This window comes from Neomonachus schauinslandi, chromosome 10 (assembly GCF_002201575.2).
Source record: "Neomonachus schauinslandi chromosome 10, ASM220157v2, whole genome shotgun sequence".
Taxonomy (NCBI): domain Eukaryota; kingdom Metazoa; phylum Chordata; class Mammalia; order Carnivora; family Phocidae; genus Neomonachus; species Neomonachus schauinslandi.
In genome coordinates, this window is record NC_058412.1 from 11,484,428 (window position 1) to 11,500,920 (window position 16,493).

Below are 16,493 nucleotides of genomic sequence, written 5' to 3' on the forward strand. Positions count from 1 at the left end.
AAAAAAAAAAAAAAAAAAAAAAGTTCCATACTCAAAAGAGGAAATGAACAAATCAGTACATCTTCATTTCTTTAATACTTCTCAGAGTACCAAATACATAACAAATATCAGTATCAACATACTTTCCAAAGCCCATAAAAAAATACTGTGAAATAATATTCATTTCCACCTTCTCAGTCAAAGAAATTGCCCTAAATGCATTTTGTTGCTTTACATAAATAGAAAGACAAGAACTAACTGAGTCAAGATCTAACGAGTCCATAGCGCCGGGAGACAAGCAAACCAATTATCCCACGGCTAGCCCCAGACCCTGCTCCCAGACAGTTGAGGTGATTAGCTTTTCCTTTCTGATCCAAACACCAGGTTATCCTTGGATTCAGAAACTGCCAACATACCCCGTTTTGTAAAGTACTCTCTATACTCCTCTCACCACAGAAGGCCAAATACTTATTCCAAGTCTAAAACACAAACCAATTTATTGTTCTTTGTTCACAGCAGTTCAGAAATAAACTGCACATATGGGAATTGAATTTTGATTAGGTAACTAATCAACTTTTCAATTCTAAAGGGAAAAGAAACACTTTTATTTTTCTCTTGAGACTCAAACAAGTGAATGCAATGCCCCAATTTCTTCCATAATTATTTCATCATCCAAGCTAGTTTAGGTGATATTTCCATTACAATAACAAAATTACAGTGGGAATGACCAACAGAATGACCAACAGAAACTGCTTTTTAATAATTTCAGAGAAGAAAAAAGAAATCTTAATGAACAAGAGTAGGCTACATAAAAACATAAGGAAAAACAGATTCCTGATTGTTTACTGGAAATCCTGTGCATTAATTCATTTCATTTCAACTAACAAATTCACCAGGAACATCTTTTGTCCAGGTGAAGACTGAGTGGGTAAAACAACTTCATGTTAAGTATCCAGACGACTCTTTCCTCCTCAAACTTCCCAATACCAAAAATCACACTCAACTTTCAACGTCTAGAGCAAACTTTACCTCTTCCCAGAAGGCTTTCCTGATTTACCTCCTTTGTAACAGACAGTAACCTCTCCCATCTCCAAACCCATCTGTACTTGTCCTATAACGTGTATTTTAATTGTATGATAGTTACATCTATACCTAACCTACCTGGTATCTTCTCTACTAGATTCTAATTTACCTGTGAACAGGGACCACATTTGACTCACATCACACAATCTCAAATGACTCCTCCCTCTTCTTTAAACTGTTCTTTCAATGAAAACAAAATAAGATAAAGCGATATAAAAATGCTTTAATCTTTAAATCAGTTTCACAGGTACTCATGATTTGTTATAAACTTCACTTAAAAAAGATTAAAATTCAAAAATCAGCATCTGCTTTGAAAGAAACATTAATATGCTTCTTATGGGAGAGAAACTTCCAGAATATCCTTAAAACTATGAAACTAAGCCACCATTAATTGATTCCAGTACGGTCTTCTGTTGTCTTTCAAGGAGAATAAACAAAAATTTACAGCTCGGAATTAAAAGCTGCTTAGGGTCAACTCTGACTTCAACAAAAAAGGTGGTTCAAATTATTTCTATTAAAAAAAAAAAGATCACCCAGTAATATAAAATATCAGAGCATCAACAATTCAAAACTGCAAGTATAGTAAAAGTAAACTTCTACCTATCGTTCAGTTGTGACTAAGGGAACAATAGCATCTGATTTTCTAAGGATAAATTATTTAGTAATGATTTAAGTTATAAGATAAAATCAATTTGACCAAAATCAGATTTGTCCTACTGGGAATTTTAATAAAATGCATATTGATGTTTTGCTATTTTAAGACATAAATTTTATGTTATTGTAATTATAGAAAAAGTCTCCGTGTTTGGCTACTCAAACCCAAGATTTAGAAAACAAAGTGTTAAAGGAGATACTAGAAGTTCCCTTCACTTTGTACACCCTTTTTATCACCAAGAGATGAAGAGGTTTTCCTTGGGAAGTTAGGCAATGATGGTAACCTTGCACCTCAAACTAGAATTCATCTTCATCCTTTACTTCATTTGGGAACTATTTTTGCAGCATAAATAGAAACATGACCCACAGATGGCAAGCCACTCTAAATTTCATTTAATCGTAATATTAACTTCCCTAAAAGTGTATTATGCCGGGGCACCTGGGTGGCTCAGATGGTTAAGCGTCTGCCTTCAGTTCAGGTCATGATCCCAGGGTCCTGGGATTGAACCCCACATCGGGCTCCTGGCTCAGTGGGGAGCCTGCTTCTCCCTCTCCCTCTGCCTCTCCCCCTGCTCATGCTCTCTCTCTCTCTCTCTCTCTGTATCTCTGTGTCTCAAATGAATAAATAAAATCTTTAAAAAAATAAAATAAAAAATTTTTTAAAAAGTATATTATGCCTGCAGGATATTATGCTAAGTGAAATAAAAGAGCCACAAAAAGACAAATACTGCACGATTCCACTTCTGTGAGGCACCTATAATAGACAGCTTCAACCAGATACAAAGCAGAATGGTGCTGGTCAGGGGCTGGGTTGAGTGGAAAATGGGGAGTTGTTTAATGGGCAAAGAATTTCAGTTTCACAAGATAAAGAGTTCTGGAAATTGGTTGAACAAGGTGAATGTATTTTCTACTGAACTGTATGCTGAAAAATGGTTAAAATGGTAAATTTGATGTTATGCATTTTTTACAATTAATTTTTTTCTAAAAAAGTAAAAAGCTTATAATGGCCACATGGTCTTAACGGCCCCCACACATAACAGAGCCAAAAATATGCAAAGCCAAAAATATGACTTCGAAATGCACAAAAGATATATTCATTCTGAATCGAACTGTTGAAGAACACCATTAGTCTATCACCTTGCTGGATTCTCAAGTGGGGCAGAGAGCACCACAAAGAGATTAGAGCCTAGGAAAAGTAGGAATGATTCAGGGTTAGCAAGGGAATAAAATGCCAGGGACAAACATGCGTTCCAGTATGCGTGGCACAAAGAGGTCCTGGGTCTGCAGGTCATGGGGAGAAATGCTTCTGCCAGTCACACAACTTACCATTCTGTTTTGCAGTGTTGTTCTAAATGAACGCAGGTGGAAGTGCTTTCTACTTCTACGCTCTAGAAAAAGAGCAGTTTCTAAATAGCCAGGTATGTACTGACATAAGATTAGGCTGACATCCTACATGATCTAAACAACGAATGACTTAACGTCTTTTACCCAGCCTCTTACGATTTTTAGTCTTAATGGGATGTCACATAAATTACCATGCAGCTGAAGGCAGAGAATGATTAGAAGTCAACAAATAATTCTTACAATCACAAATTCAGAAAAGAAAACAAACGTCTGCAACACATTTTTATGGTTCACACAAGTACAATCCATCTGCATGTTACAGCTCGCTTTTCAGACTTTCAGTCACCAAATAATCTAACTAAACTCAGATATTTACAAGCAACAAACTGCCAAGTTACTATAGTAACAGCTTGTCTAGGAAAAGGACAATGTAGTGTTCTGGATATTTGACTTCCATCAACAGAGTTTTACCACTTGTCACTATAAAATACTTTAAATACTGTAATATCCCCAAATACATTAAATAATGCAATCTTTCCTTATTGAATCTGGAAATGATCCAGGAATATAGATATGAGTATCAATTTTCATTATCTAGCAAATATATGTGTCAAAGAATTTCCTGACGGATACATATGTACAACAGAGTTTATTTCCATATATTAAAAATAAATGAAATCTAAACACATGTGGTATCCCAGATTGGATTCGGAAACAGAAAAAGGGTATTAGTAGAAAAACTAATTATATCCAAATAAATCTGTCATTTAGTTTACAGTATTGTACAGTCAGTTCTGCTATACTGTTTTGAAGATGCAAATTTGTCCCAGTGATATATACGAGGGAACAACTTGAGCGTAACGCAAATTTCACATTTGCTGACGCCCAATTTCATCCAAAAGAAATGTTAGGTGCACACAGAAAACTGAACCCAGCCACGTCGGGTTATACGTGCAGGGACACCCAAACATCTACCAACGACCTCAGTTTCCAGAGTGTGTTAGGAAGCCCCCCATCCACATCTGGTGGCACAACTTTCCACGAATTTCTAACCACCCCCCTTCCTCCATCTCCCAATAACGCAGGAGTGTAACTCTTCCAACACCCACTTCCACACACAAAGTCTTTCTAAGGGTTTTTTTTTTTTTAAGGTAAGTGCCATATTTTAGTATTTGCGTGTCTGCTATCCATGTAAAACATGTAAAAATGTGTTAGGACTTTCATTTAGGTTTGTTTCACTGAACAAAGTTTTTGAGAGCTGGACCATTAACCCCACTTTTCCCACCAGCCCTGTGGTTTTCACTGCAAGATTTTGCACAGTCAGTGGATTTTTAGGACTGCATATGTCATGTTACAGCAGAACTGACTATTCCAGTGATAATTTCTTAGTTTTGACAAATGTGATATGATTATATGGGAAGAAAGGAGAAGCCAAGTGAAGGGCATGCAGGAACTCCCTGTAGTCTCCATTCAACTTTTCTGTAATTATAAAATTATGCCAATAAGAAGTTTAAAACAATAAGCACATGAAGTAGATAAAGCCAAGGCCCTACTATAGGATTCTGCATTAACAATTGCTGACACTTACATAGCCTTTATTTGGTGCCAAGCACTGTTCTCAGTGTTTTATATACACTGACTCATTAAACATTCTCACAAGGCTAAGAGGTGGGTGTTACAATCATGCCCATTTTATAGGTGAGAAGACTGAGGTGCATTTAAGAAAAGTTATCCAAAAACACAAACTAGGCTACCTGGCTCTAGAATCAAAGCTCTTACCCCAATGCTACTTCAACAGACAACGGTTCAAAATACAACTTTTTAAACTAGGTTACTTCCATCATTCTGGAAAGATTCTACAATAGGAAAAGAGGCATAAAAGGAAAAAATAAAATAATCTTTCTAAAACATGCCATAAATATCAAAAATCCCAGAAGTTAAAAAAAAATCCCTTTTATAAAAACCTCTATTAGCAAAAATTGTGACAGCTAATAAAGATAGTAAGAAATGTCACCTTTGTACTTCAACTAAAACAGTCAACTAGAATATAAAGTATACATATTTTATAGCAATGACAAACTGAGGATAGCTAAGAAAAAGAGGTACCGTCTAGGATAGAAAATGTAATTTCAAAGTTTTACAAAACTTGCTCACATTTCATCACTGTCAAACACACATGATAATTTAAGAATGACAATATAAAACACAAAACTAACACGTCACAGAAGTTTCCCAGCAATCATAATCATCAAATTTGGTTCAAACACAATTGGCTCATCAAACTTTGGGTAAATGCCAAAGCAAAAGTTCTGCCTACAGGATCTCGACATGAGGTAAGTAAAAGGCCACTTTGTTGGCATAACTTACTATTGCTTCCCAAGATATTACATGGCTTGAACTCTAAAATGCAAAACCCTACCTACCCTCCCATGTACACTCTACACAGTGAACAATACACAAGGCCCTTCCCTTATGGATATGATATTCATTCATTCATTCATTCATTCATTCATTCAACAAATATTTACTGAGTGCCTACAACATGCCAGGCAATCTTCTAAATGCAGCAGGGGCTAAGGAAGGGAAGAAAACACACCAAGTCCCTGTCCTACTAGAACTGCTATTTTAGCAGGGAAGCAAATAACAAATAAGATAAGTAAACAGAGGGGAGCCTGGGTGGCTCAGTTGGTTAAGCGACGGCCTATGGCTCAAGTCATGATCCTAGAGCCACGGGATCGAGTCCGACTCATCGGGCTCCCTGCTCAGCAGGGAGTCTGCTTCTCCCTCTGACCCTCCCCCCTCTCATGCTCTCTCTCTCTCATTCTCTCTCTCAAATAAATAAATAAAATCTTAAAAAAAAAAAGATAAGTCAATAGAACTCAAGCTAAGGTAGGGGTGATAAATGCTAGCAAGAAAATAAAGCAGGAAAGGAGGATTTAAAGTGCGGGTAAAATCATAAATAGGATGGCCAAGGGAGATGAGATAAAGTGGAGAAACACACAACCATATGTTATGTTAGGTGTACGTGCTACGAAGAAACACCTGCTAAGGGCAAAAGCAGTGGGAGGGAGCGGAGGCTATGGAAAGAGAGTGGTCAGAGAAGGAGACTGACCTTTGAGAGGAGACTCAGAAGAAGTAAGAGGCCCAGTCACATGAAGATCTGGGAGAAGGGTGCACCAGGCAGAGGCACACTGGCCTCGAAAGCCCGATGGTGGGGGAAGGCATGGCACGCTCCAGGGCAGAGAGGCTTGTGGGGTAGGAGGGAGAAAACGGAGGACTGGACACCACTGTCCTAAGGGCAAGCTGAAGACCGTGCAGAGTTCCACAGCCATTCTGCCTTCTGGGAGCCATACATTTAGAGGTGAGTAGCTGGTTTCAAATCCATTTAACAGACTACTGAAAAGTCATTTCTTGCAAAATACAAGTGCAGGGGCTAACGGGCCGATAAAGCAGGATGAAAGAGGCTCGGCTGCTGAGCAGTATATACGCTCAGAGAAAAAAGGCACGTGTACAGAAAGTTCTACTGTCCTTGAAGGCAGTAAATGAGGAAGAGGGAAGATCATGTTACTAGTTTTCAAACGTTGCAACTGAGGAGGCTTTAAAAAAAAGGGGTGGGGGGGCAGAAAAGGCTGCAAATGTATTAAGAGTCTTTTCAAACTCTTATTTCCTCCTCAGTTTGAAAGCATGATGCTGTACGCAGGAATTTCTCTTGGTGCCTCAAACATACCTGATTAACTCCTGCTAAAGAGGAAGTGTGTTTTCCTCACTTCAGAATCCCTCCCACGGTGCCAGGCACACAGAGAGCGCTCAGCCAACGGTGGGGTGGGGACATGCAGAGGGGCACTCGAGTTCCAACAAGAGACACTTTGTGTTGCTCTGACTTGAAAGTGGCTGGAAAATAAATACCAAGTATTCAAAGAAGAATAAATTTCCTCAAAAAGGAAATGACTTCTATAAACAGATCTTATTGATCCACGCATCCATTAGAATAAAACTTGAAGCTGGGGAAGAGAGTCAGGCTCTCACTCTGGGCTACAATAGCACCAGACTCGTGAATTAAGGTCATCGGAGCCTCAGTGAGACACTCATCAGGGTGCCTCCACTGTCAAAGGTAAAAAGTCTATTCTGTTGTACTTCCTTCGGGACTTTGATCTCTCTTATAAATGGACACGAGAGAGCCCTAATTGATCCAGCAAGCAAAACATTTTCAGAGATCGATTACACAAGCACCAGCCTAGGCCATGAGAATCCAAAAATAAGGAGGAGATGGTCTCTACCTTAAAGAGTTAGTGTTGGGTTGAAAGTTGGATGTTTACTAAAAAAGGGAACAAGAGGGAGAAAAGCTGAACTAAAAACGACTAACTAAAATACACTGTAAAAAGGGTTATACTACAAGAACAAAGAATGATGAAAATACAGGAAAAGGAGTAAGTCTATGGAAGACCTCACAAAAGAGGCTATGCCTAAAATAGAACTACAGGTTTGCTTTGCAGCCACATAAAATCATAAGAAGACAGAGACAACACTGTTAAAACCTACTGTTTGTTGTTCCTCATTCTTTCTAATTAGAGCAAAACTACACTCAATGAGACTTTCTTGAGAAACAAAAATCTTTATTTCCTTAATGTGTTTAAAATGAATATAAAGACTCCTAAGAAATGAGAGTCTTTTCAAAATTTGTCTAAGCAACATATCCCAACACAATGATTCCAAATAACTTTATCTTCTATTACCCTTCGCTATAATAACCCAGTCACATACCAAGCTTCAGGCAGCTGAAGTATTTATCACAATTTAAGTTGGTTACGGCAGCCCCAGTAAAGGAACCATAGGGCATTCAGAGATAACCCAGCACTGGGCATTGTAAAACTATTTTGCAAACCAATTCTGAAATCTCAGAAAATCGTATGTTCATCTAAGCAGTCATCAGGAGACAATAACCACAAGTGAACTCAAATCTAAGGACAAACTACTTTTTTTTTTTTTTTTTAAAGATTTTATTTATTTATTTGACAGAGAGAGAGAGAGCACAGATAGTCATAATGGCAGGCAGAGGGAGAGGGAGAAGCAGGCTCTCCACTGAGCAGGGAGCCCAATGCGGGGCTCGATCCCAGGGCCCTGGGATCATGACCTGAGCTGAAGGCAGACGCTTAACTGACTGAGCCACTCAGGCACCCCGAGGACAAACTACTTTAAAAAAAAAAAACTTTAAGAGACGATAGCCCTCCCCCCCTTTTTTTTAAAGAGATAGCCCATTTACATTCAGATTAGATCTATTTTTGCAAAGAGGAAGAGAACAATAAAATTATATTCTAAAATGCCTATAAATATACATTCACAAAATACATTTTACATATCACTATAAGGATATAAAAGAAATTATTTGAAAATGAAAAGAGCACCTCAAGCTTCTTTTTGTTCACTTTTATCATGACAAAGACTTTTTTTTTTTTGGTACTAAGAGTAGTACAAAATGAGGAATTTAGAACTTATTTTTTGAGATTCCTGATCTACAACTATAAACAAACAAATATAAGTTGCAAATCTTGGCCGTACTTTATATAGAGTTACACTACTAAACCTCTGTAAATCTGTTTTCTGTAATAAGAGGAATAATACCAAAAGTGGAAACCAGATATAACTATAATGTATGAAATACCTACTAATTACTCTATAAATGTTGGCCTTCACCATCAATACCCAAGCCTACAAATAGGATAGTGGGTGGAGGTGACAGGAGAGAAATAAGGAAGCTAAATGATCCACTAAATTCCAGTAACATCCCTTAACAGTGTTAAGTTGCCAGTAGCTAAAATTTGTAATAATGATTTCAACTGGAATGGTCATAATCTCTTACAGTGTTTTACAGATCACAAGCAGACCTTATACATCTCAATTCACTCGTTACTCAACATATGCAATATGAATAAGCAACACAGGGACTGTCAACTCATGGTAAAGATAAGTAAACTCAAATTCAGGAAGGATATAAATCATGCAAATCAGTGACTGAGCCACATTTACTAGTAGCCATAAAAAGTCTCACATTTACTAATTTAGTTCACTCACTGGATGTAAAAGGTCTCCCGGTGAATACTCTTGCCTCTGGCCTCATTGCAGTAACGGACAACCAAAGTATCCTTCACACTCCTCTCGGCTCCCAGGTGCCACTAGGGCCGGGAGCTAATGGCCTACCTACGCACTTTGAGCTAGGCACTGAGGCAAATTTATTCTCTTTTCTTCATTCTCAAGAAGAAACATTCTGGCCTCCACAAGCCCACTGAGTGCTACAATGAGGACCACTGAACTTAGAGTCTATGTCACGTGTCGTGACCCAATTCTCAAATACCTTGAACTGAGATAAAGAGCATCAGTTCAATTAATAATAAAGTGGAACTTTGATTTCCAATTTGTCTTTCTGCCTCTGGAATTTCACAGGGAGAAACGGGTTGTTAAGGGAGCCAGGATTCAGACATTCCTGAGTCCTCTGGACCTACGACCTGATATTGTCAGAACTACTTCATTTCTAAAAGATAGATCTAATTCAGATAGTTATCCTAAAAACTGTTCTTAACCAAAAAAACCCACAAAAAAAGAACCATAAAAACGTACTGAGCACACCCCAGTAAAATCAGGAGGCCTTCATTAAAAAAATAAAAAGTAAAGTTCATGTTCATTAAGTTAAGGTTATCCTGCTATGCTAGACACATTTAGGCTTTGAGATCATTTAAAAATTAGTTAGAAATAATTTTATAATCAGAAAAAAGTTTAAATAGATTACATTAAAATTAATTTTGTTTATTTCAAATTAAACAGAACAAAACAAAAAACTGTAATGATTTAGAAAGAAGGTAAAATTCAGTAAACCCAGTCACATACCAAGCTTCAGGCAGCAAAACAGAATATTCATGTGGAGAAGTAGTCTCTGGGAAGTTGGAGAGAATTGCAAGACGATGAGGAAGCAGATCTGATCCATGATAAGTGAGCAGTATTTCTAGAGCTTGTACGTTACTTTCCTGTACAAACAGCAAGGGGTAAATTTCCACTGTAAACCTTAGAAATAAAGGAATGATTTTGTAGGACAATGTTCAAAAACCTAAAATTAGCTTTTTGTGCAGCTCTGATATAAGGTCCTTTGAAATATTTCTAATTCTTCCTAGTCTGCATCACATTTCTCAATCTAGTGCTGTGAAAATTACTTATTTTTAAAATTCAGAATGATGAATAAACATTTTATTTTATGTTATTTATTTGAGAGAGAGAGAAAGTGTATGAGCAGGGCGAGGGGCAGACAGAGAGGGAGAAATAGACTCCCCGAGGATTCAGGGCTGGATCCCAGGATCCAGAGATCATAACCCAAGCCAAAGTCAGAAGTTTAACCAACTAAGCCACCCAGGCGCCCCCACCTTTTATTTTATTTTATTTTATTTATTTATTTATTTGAGAGAAAGAGAGTGAGAGCAGGGGGAGGGGCAGAGGGACAATGAATAAACATTTTTAAAAATATAATTCCATTTTCTCTACATTACAACAAAAAATGAAATGATGCTAAATCATGCAATAACATTAACTGCACGGCTCAGAGATTTAGAAAGTATTAATAACCATAATTATTTTATTTACAAAAAAGAAATTACCCGAGCATAAGTTCTTGCTGAGAGAACAATATTCTGATTTCTGAACTTCTTAAAGAATTCAGCATCGTATCTCTGTTCAGATGCATGAGGCACTCCTAGGATTTCCTGAGGGGAAAGAGTGACTTAATAATGAAAAGGCTTTTAAATACGGCTGACAAGAAAATATTAAAAACCTTTACAACTCTGCCTCCCTAAATAAATAAGCCCTGAATTAATTAAACTATCAACTGTTATAAATGCTGATAATTTAAAAAAAATTAAGAAGTAAATGAAATAGGCAGTAAAAAATTAATTACAGTACGACAAACAAAACCCACCACCTGCTAAAAACAAATAAGCAACCATTATACATAGCTGTGCATTATGAGCACCTGCATCTGTGAGAGAACTTTAGGTTAACTTTACAGCTGCTGGTGATCGATGTACAAGGCAGACTGAACCATTCATTCATTCAATAAATATTTATTGAGTGTCTACTACATGCTAGGGGCACCATGATAGGCGGCAGTGATATAAAGAACAAGACATGTTTTCTGCCCTCCAAATTGCTTAAAATCTAGTAGGGAAGACAAACAAGCACACAGGAACAGGTAAGAGGAAACACACAGGAACGGTACTAAAAAGCTAGTTTGGGGAGGGCAGGGAAGGCTTCCCAGGAGTGGGCCCGAAGTCGGGATATAAAAGACAAATAGGAGTTAGCCATGGCAACTGCAAGTGAGGATCTGCCCACCGCACTGCATGACATAGGGCTCGTGTCTGTCATGTTTAATGCTAACCCCAGATACCTAGCAGACTGCTTTTCATATAATAAGTAACCAATAATTACTTATTGATTGAATTAATTTACTGAGGTAGGTGAGAGACAAGAATAAGGAGGTGGGGAGGAGGTGAGAGAGGGAGGGTGGATTGTTGAGAAGGTCACTTGCAAATATGTTGGGCTTGCAACTATAGCACATCTAAAAGGAGCCTCCCAGGAGGCAGGTGGATAGACAGGTCAAGAGTTCTGGAGTAAGCTAAGATGAGTCACATATATGCCATACTATTACTAATACAGAAGTGAATATGATTTCAAGGGAGATTAAGTTGAATGAAAGGAGCCTTAAGGAGCAACATCATTTAAAGGATCAACCAAAAAAAAAAAAAGGTTGGGAGGTCGTGGAGGGTGAGGGGAGGGCATGAATCTGCATCTGAAAAGCAAATGAAGGAGCAGCCAAAGAAGTAAGGGGGGGGGAAACTGTTTAACACATTCTCACAGAAACCAAGAAAGAAAACATTTCAAAAATGTTCTCAGTTCCCGGACTCCTCATTCACAACAATCATTCCCCTTATTCCATCACAGTTACACATCCTACCACCACCCTGGATTTCTATCATCACCAAGAGGGAAGTCTCTGGGACATCTCATGTCAAACACTGGACTCTTGAGGAACTGCTCCCCCACCCCCACTCAACCCAGTACATGGCATTCCAGCAATTCCTCAAAGTCACTGAGACATCCAGTCCCCTGACCCTACCTTTTTCACCTGCTGTCTTTCCTCCAAATCTCTTATCCCTTCCAACCAGTCCCTGGTCCAACATTATAGAGATTTAATAATCCCTTGCTTCTTTCCCTTCATCATATTACCTGGCGAAACCTCATCCTTAGTCCAAGGCAACTATGAACCCTGATTACAAGTTACCAGGAGTCTGAAAAAAATATCACAAAACCAAGCTGACAATTCTCATTTCAAGACCTCAGCACTGTTAGGATCCTGATCCAAATGAACCAACTGTAAAAACCATTTGTGAGGCAACCAGAGAAATCTGAATGTGAAGTGGATAGCAAATGATATTAGGGAACTGCTACTAATTTTCTTAGAAATAATAGTGTTATTGTGTTTTTTTTTTTTTAAGTCCTTACCAATTACAGACATATAAGTATTTATGGGTGAAATGATAAGATGTCTAGGATTTGCTTTAAAACGACTAAGTGAAAGAAAAGGCAGGAGTGGAGAGTAAAAGATACAAGATTGGCAAAATGGTTGAAGCTGGGCAGTGAGTACATCTGGGTTCATTATACTCTTCTCTATACTTTAAGGAAGGTTTGACATTTTATAAATTCAATTCAAATCTGCTGTCCCTCAACGCTACTACATTTCCCTAACAAGTTTTCTCTCCTATTCTGTTAGGAACTTTTCCACAATTCTTTCATTCTTTCCAGACCTCCAACACTCATCCCCGTCTCCATTCTCAACTGAAAACTTGCTTCATTTAGTTTTTTAACTGACACTATTAGATGGGCTATCCATTCATTTTCCAACCCACTAAAACTGTACATCTACCTGCATCTATACCAATAGGCTTTTTCTTCCTTCAGCCACAACAGAAAAATTATACACATTTGCTCCCCAAACAGCCCCGAACCCTACTCAAGCTCCAAATCCCATTTCTCCCGTTTCTATAATCATGCCATTATCTCCTCTTTCTTCTGTTCGATAAATTCCTCCTCACCCTCTACTGCTTCCTTCCCATTAACATACAAACAATACTTCCTCCTTCTATTGAAAAAATAACTCTTAATTTCATATACCCTGTAGCTAACACCATCTTCTTGGCTCCCTTGAAACAAAACTTCCTGAAAGAGCTGTCTACAACTACCGTCTCCACTTACCCACTTCCTGTTCTTTCCTAAACTCACTCAACCTCTAACAGTTCAATTCCATTCCTTACACAGCATGACAGACCTTTCAAAACGTGGCCAGAAACTCTTCTAACTACCTCTTCTCCCTTTGGTCTGTGCTGCCCCTCCCTCGCAGTCCAGCCCCCACACCAGCTCACTCTGTCAGGAGCACCCCATCTCCTTTCACGCTGCTGGGCCTTTCTTCATACAGCACGCTGATTATCAGGGCAGGCAAATGAATCCAAGAGACCTCGTTATGAGTTCCTGCTTTCTACTTAAGCAAATCACTTTCCTTCTCCAAGCCTCAGTTTTCATATCCATAAAACTAGAAGGAGAATAGCACCTGCCTGAAAGGACTGCTGAGAAATAATCCAGATTCAGTACCCAGCACAGTGGCTGACAGACACTAAGTCCTCAACAAACGTGCTGGTATTTCTTAAGGTATTCTCTTACCTTCCAATTGCTTCAACAAATATTTGCTGAGCTCCTCAAGGAGCCAGGTACCAATCTGAGCTTGGGGATATAGCAGCCAACAAGACAAAACCCCTACACCTTTCCAGAGCTTCTGCTCCCATGTCCCCCCCCTTGGAGTACTCTCCAGCCCCCTAAATCTGCCTGCCCTTTTTTTTTTTTTTTTAAGATTTTATGTATTTATTTGAGACAGAGAGAATGAGATACAGAGAGCATGAGAGGGAGGAGGGTCAGAGGGAGAAGCAGACTCCCTGCCGAGCAGGGAGCCCGATGCGGGACTTGATCCCGGGACTCCAGGATCATGACCTGAGCCGAAGGCAGTCGCTTAACCAACTGAGCCACCCAGGCGCCCCGTGCCCCTTTTTTTTTTAAGGACTAGTTGGAATATCACTTCCCATGTAGCATCTTCTCGGACGTCCCCAGGAAAAATAGAATGTTTTTCTCCACTATGCTCTCTCATCAATTCTTCACACATCGTGGTCATCGCTTACTGCCTACATAATGAAGACTTCAGAGGGGCAGTTCCTTGCTCCTATCCCCCCTCCAGCACTGCCATGATGGCTGGTACATACCAGGCATTTGTGTCACATCAAAATGAATCCATTTTATCTAATTTATCACAGAATTCATAAAATAAGCTATGCCCCAGGATTAAAATGCAAAGCCTATCTCTACTACTACCTAGCTGGTGAGCCACTGTATCTGAACATCTTCATTTTTAAGTTTTAACAGCCGAATTCATCAACTTTGCCTACTTTTCGAAAGCCTAATTAGCCTAATTCCCTAAGAAAGTGGGCTCAACAGATACTTTAAACCATGCACCTAGTAAAGGTACTTATAACTGTCAAATAGAAAAATAGTGCTTCGATAACTAAAGGGTAATGAAAGAAAATTAACTGGGTAGTCAAACTCCAGACATTTTATGGAACTCTTTAAGATCTCAAAATCAATAAAACTCAGTAAAACAAAGGCTAAGAAAACATAATAAACCATTATCTGTACCAACTTCGGCAGTTCATTACATGCTTTTATGTATTACCTCAAAATAGAACTCCAACACAATAAAAGGATACGCTTTAAAATAACATGACCATCCAATAATCAAACTAGTTGTACCTATAGATAAAAGTATTAGGAATTTTTTTTCAACCTGTTTGTACGAAATGATATACTCACTACCACGTTTTCTAGTGACCATAAATAGCTCTCTTTTGTCAGTGGTATTTTGTTTGAAAACACTTCTATTTCATTAGCAGGTGGGAAATCAAATGCTTTTGGATCTGCCTATAGGCATTAGAAATATTAAATATCTCCATTATCCCGGGGACAAGCATCACATCATTAGAGGTCACATTTACTGAGCGCCTGCTTTGTACCAGCACCAAGAGCCGAGAGAGGTGTGCCCACGGAAAGGAGGACTAACAAAGATGGAGGAAGTAACCTGCAAGTGAAGTCAAGCTTTGAAAGTTAGAAATTTATATTAATTTCTGGGTAATTTCAGCTATGAGGGTCATGTGAAAAAAGCAGTCTAAACTATGTCTATTTGCTGAAATATCTTTAACAACATCTGAATTGTGCTATCGAACATGGAAACATCAGTGTTGTGTCCCTAAAGAAATAAAAATAAAGTATGCCTTTTTTAAAGTTCAAGTGTCTCATTTTGGCCATAATTAGGATCAAAGTTCAACCAACTAAATTCAACCCACTAGCAAATCATTAAAATGAGTCAGAAATATTCATATGAGGATTATTAAAACCCAGTGCATAATGAAATTTAGTACTGGAGACAGCTATATGCCATAACCTTAAAATCAAAATGTAAAATAAAAGTAAATGAAAAGGATCATATATCTAGAAAACACAGATACACTGAAATGGCTAAAGCATTTCCACTTCCTAGACTAACACAACTTCTGCCTTCCACAATCTCTAATTTTTACCAAAGCTGGTATGTAAAAGAAACTGCTTCTGCACAAAATGAATTTTTCCTAAAACATAACTAGTTATAAAGATGAAGAATGTCAGATATTAGAGTAGCCATAGCATTTATAATGATAGATCAAACAAACATAATTGGTTTGATTAAAACTAGTCCTTACCTCATATGTTGCAAGCCGATCTAAGTAGGTTAATAATTTCAGTCTACAACGGCAGAGTTCCTTTTGTTCCAGTGTTAACCTGTTGTGAATAACTATATTAGGCCACTTATATTAACACAGAAGCACACTTCTCTACGAGTTAAAATAGAATAAAAATAACAATATTCCATTGAGCCCCAAACTGACGGAACAATACACAAAAGCACAAGGGTAAAATAATACTAACTGCGTTTGATGTAAGTTGCTGGAATAATTCAGAGCAATTAATCCTCGTAAAGAATACACTTAAATGACTAGTTATTTTAAGGAAAGTACCAAACAGTTACAAATCATTTACTTTGCAAAGTTCACTAATTTAAGTAGTTCCCGTCTCTTCTTGATCTTCTTCTCCTTTTTATTCTCGGCAGGCTCTTCATCGGGTGGTGAAAGCTCCTCATAGGGGATACTGTCAATGTCGACTTCACCAGGTAATGTGAATCTAGAAGGAAAAAAAAAAAAAAAAAACCAAAGCTATTAGTGAAAGCTGTATTCCCCTACTCTGGCTGATTTTATTACTACATTGATTTC

At 38.1% G+C, this 16,493-nt stretch overlaps 1 protein-coding gene across 1 annotated transcript in view; it reads right to left on the minus strand.

The window, feature by feature from the left end:
- NBAS (NBAS subunit of NRZ tethering complex) overlaps positions 1 to 16,493 on the minus strand; it is a 313,356-nt gene that overhangs the window by 214,272 nt on the left and 82,591 nt on the right. The window contains exons 18-21 of the mRNA XM_021697807.1: positions 16,264 to 16,404; positions 15,927 to 16,005; positions 10,698 to 10,802; positions 9,940 to 10,076 (exon numbers count right to left, since the gene is read on the minus strand). Coding sequence (XP_021553482.1) covers positions 9,940 to 10,076; positions 10,698 to 10,802; positions 15,927 to 16,005; positions 16,264 to 16,404 — 462 coding nt within the window. The remainder of the gene's footprint in view (positions 1 to 9,939; positions 10,077 to 10,697; positions 10,803 to 15,926; positions 16,006 to 16,263; positions 16,405 to 16,493) is intronic.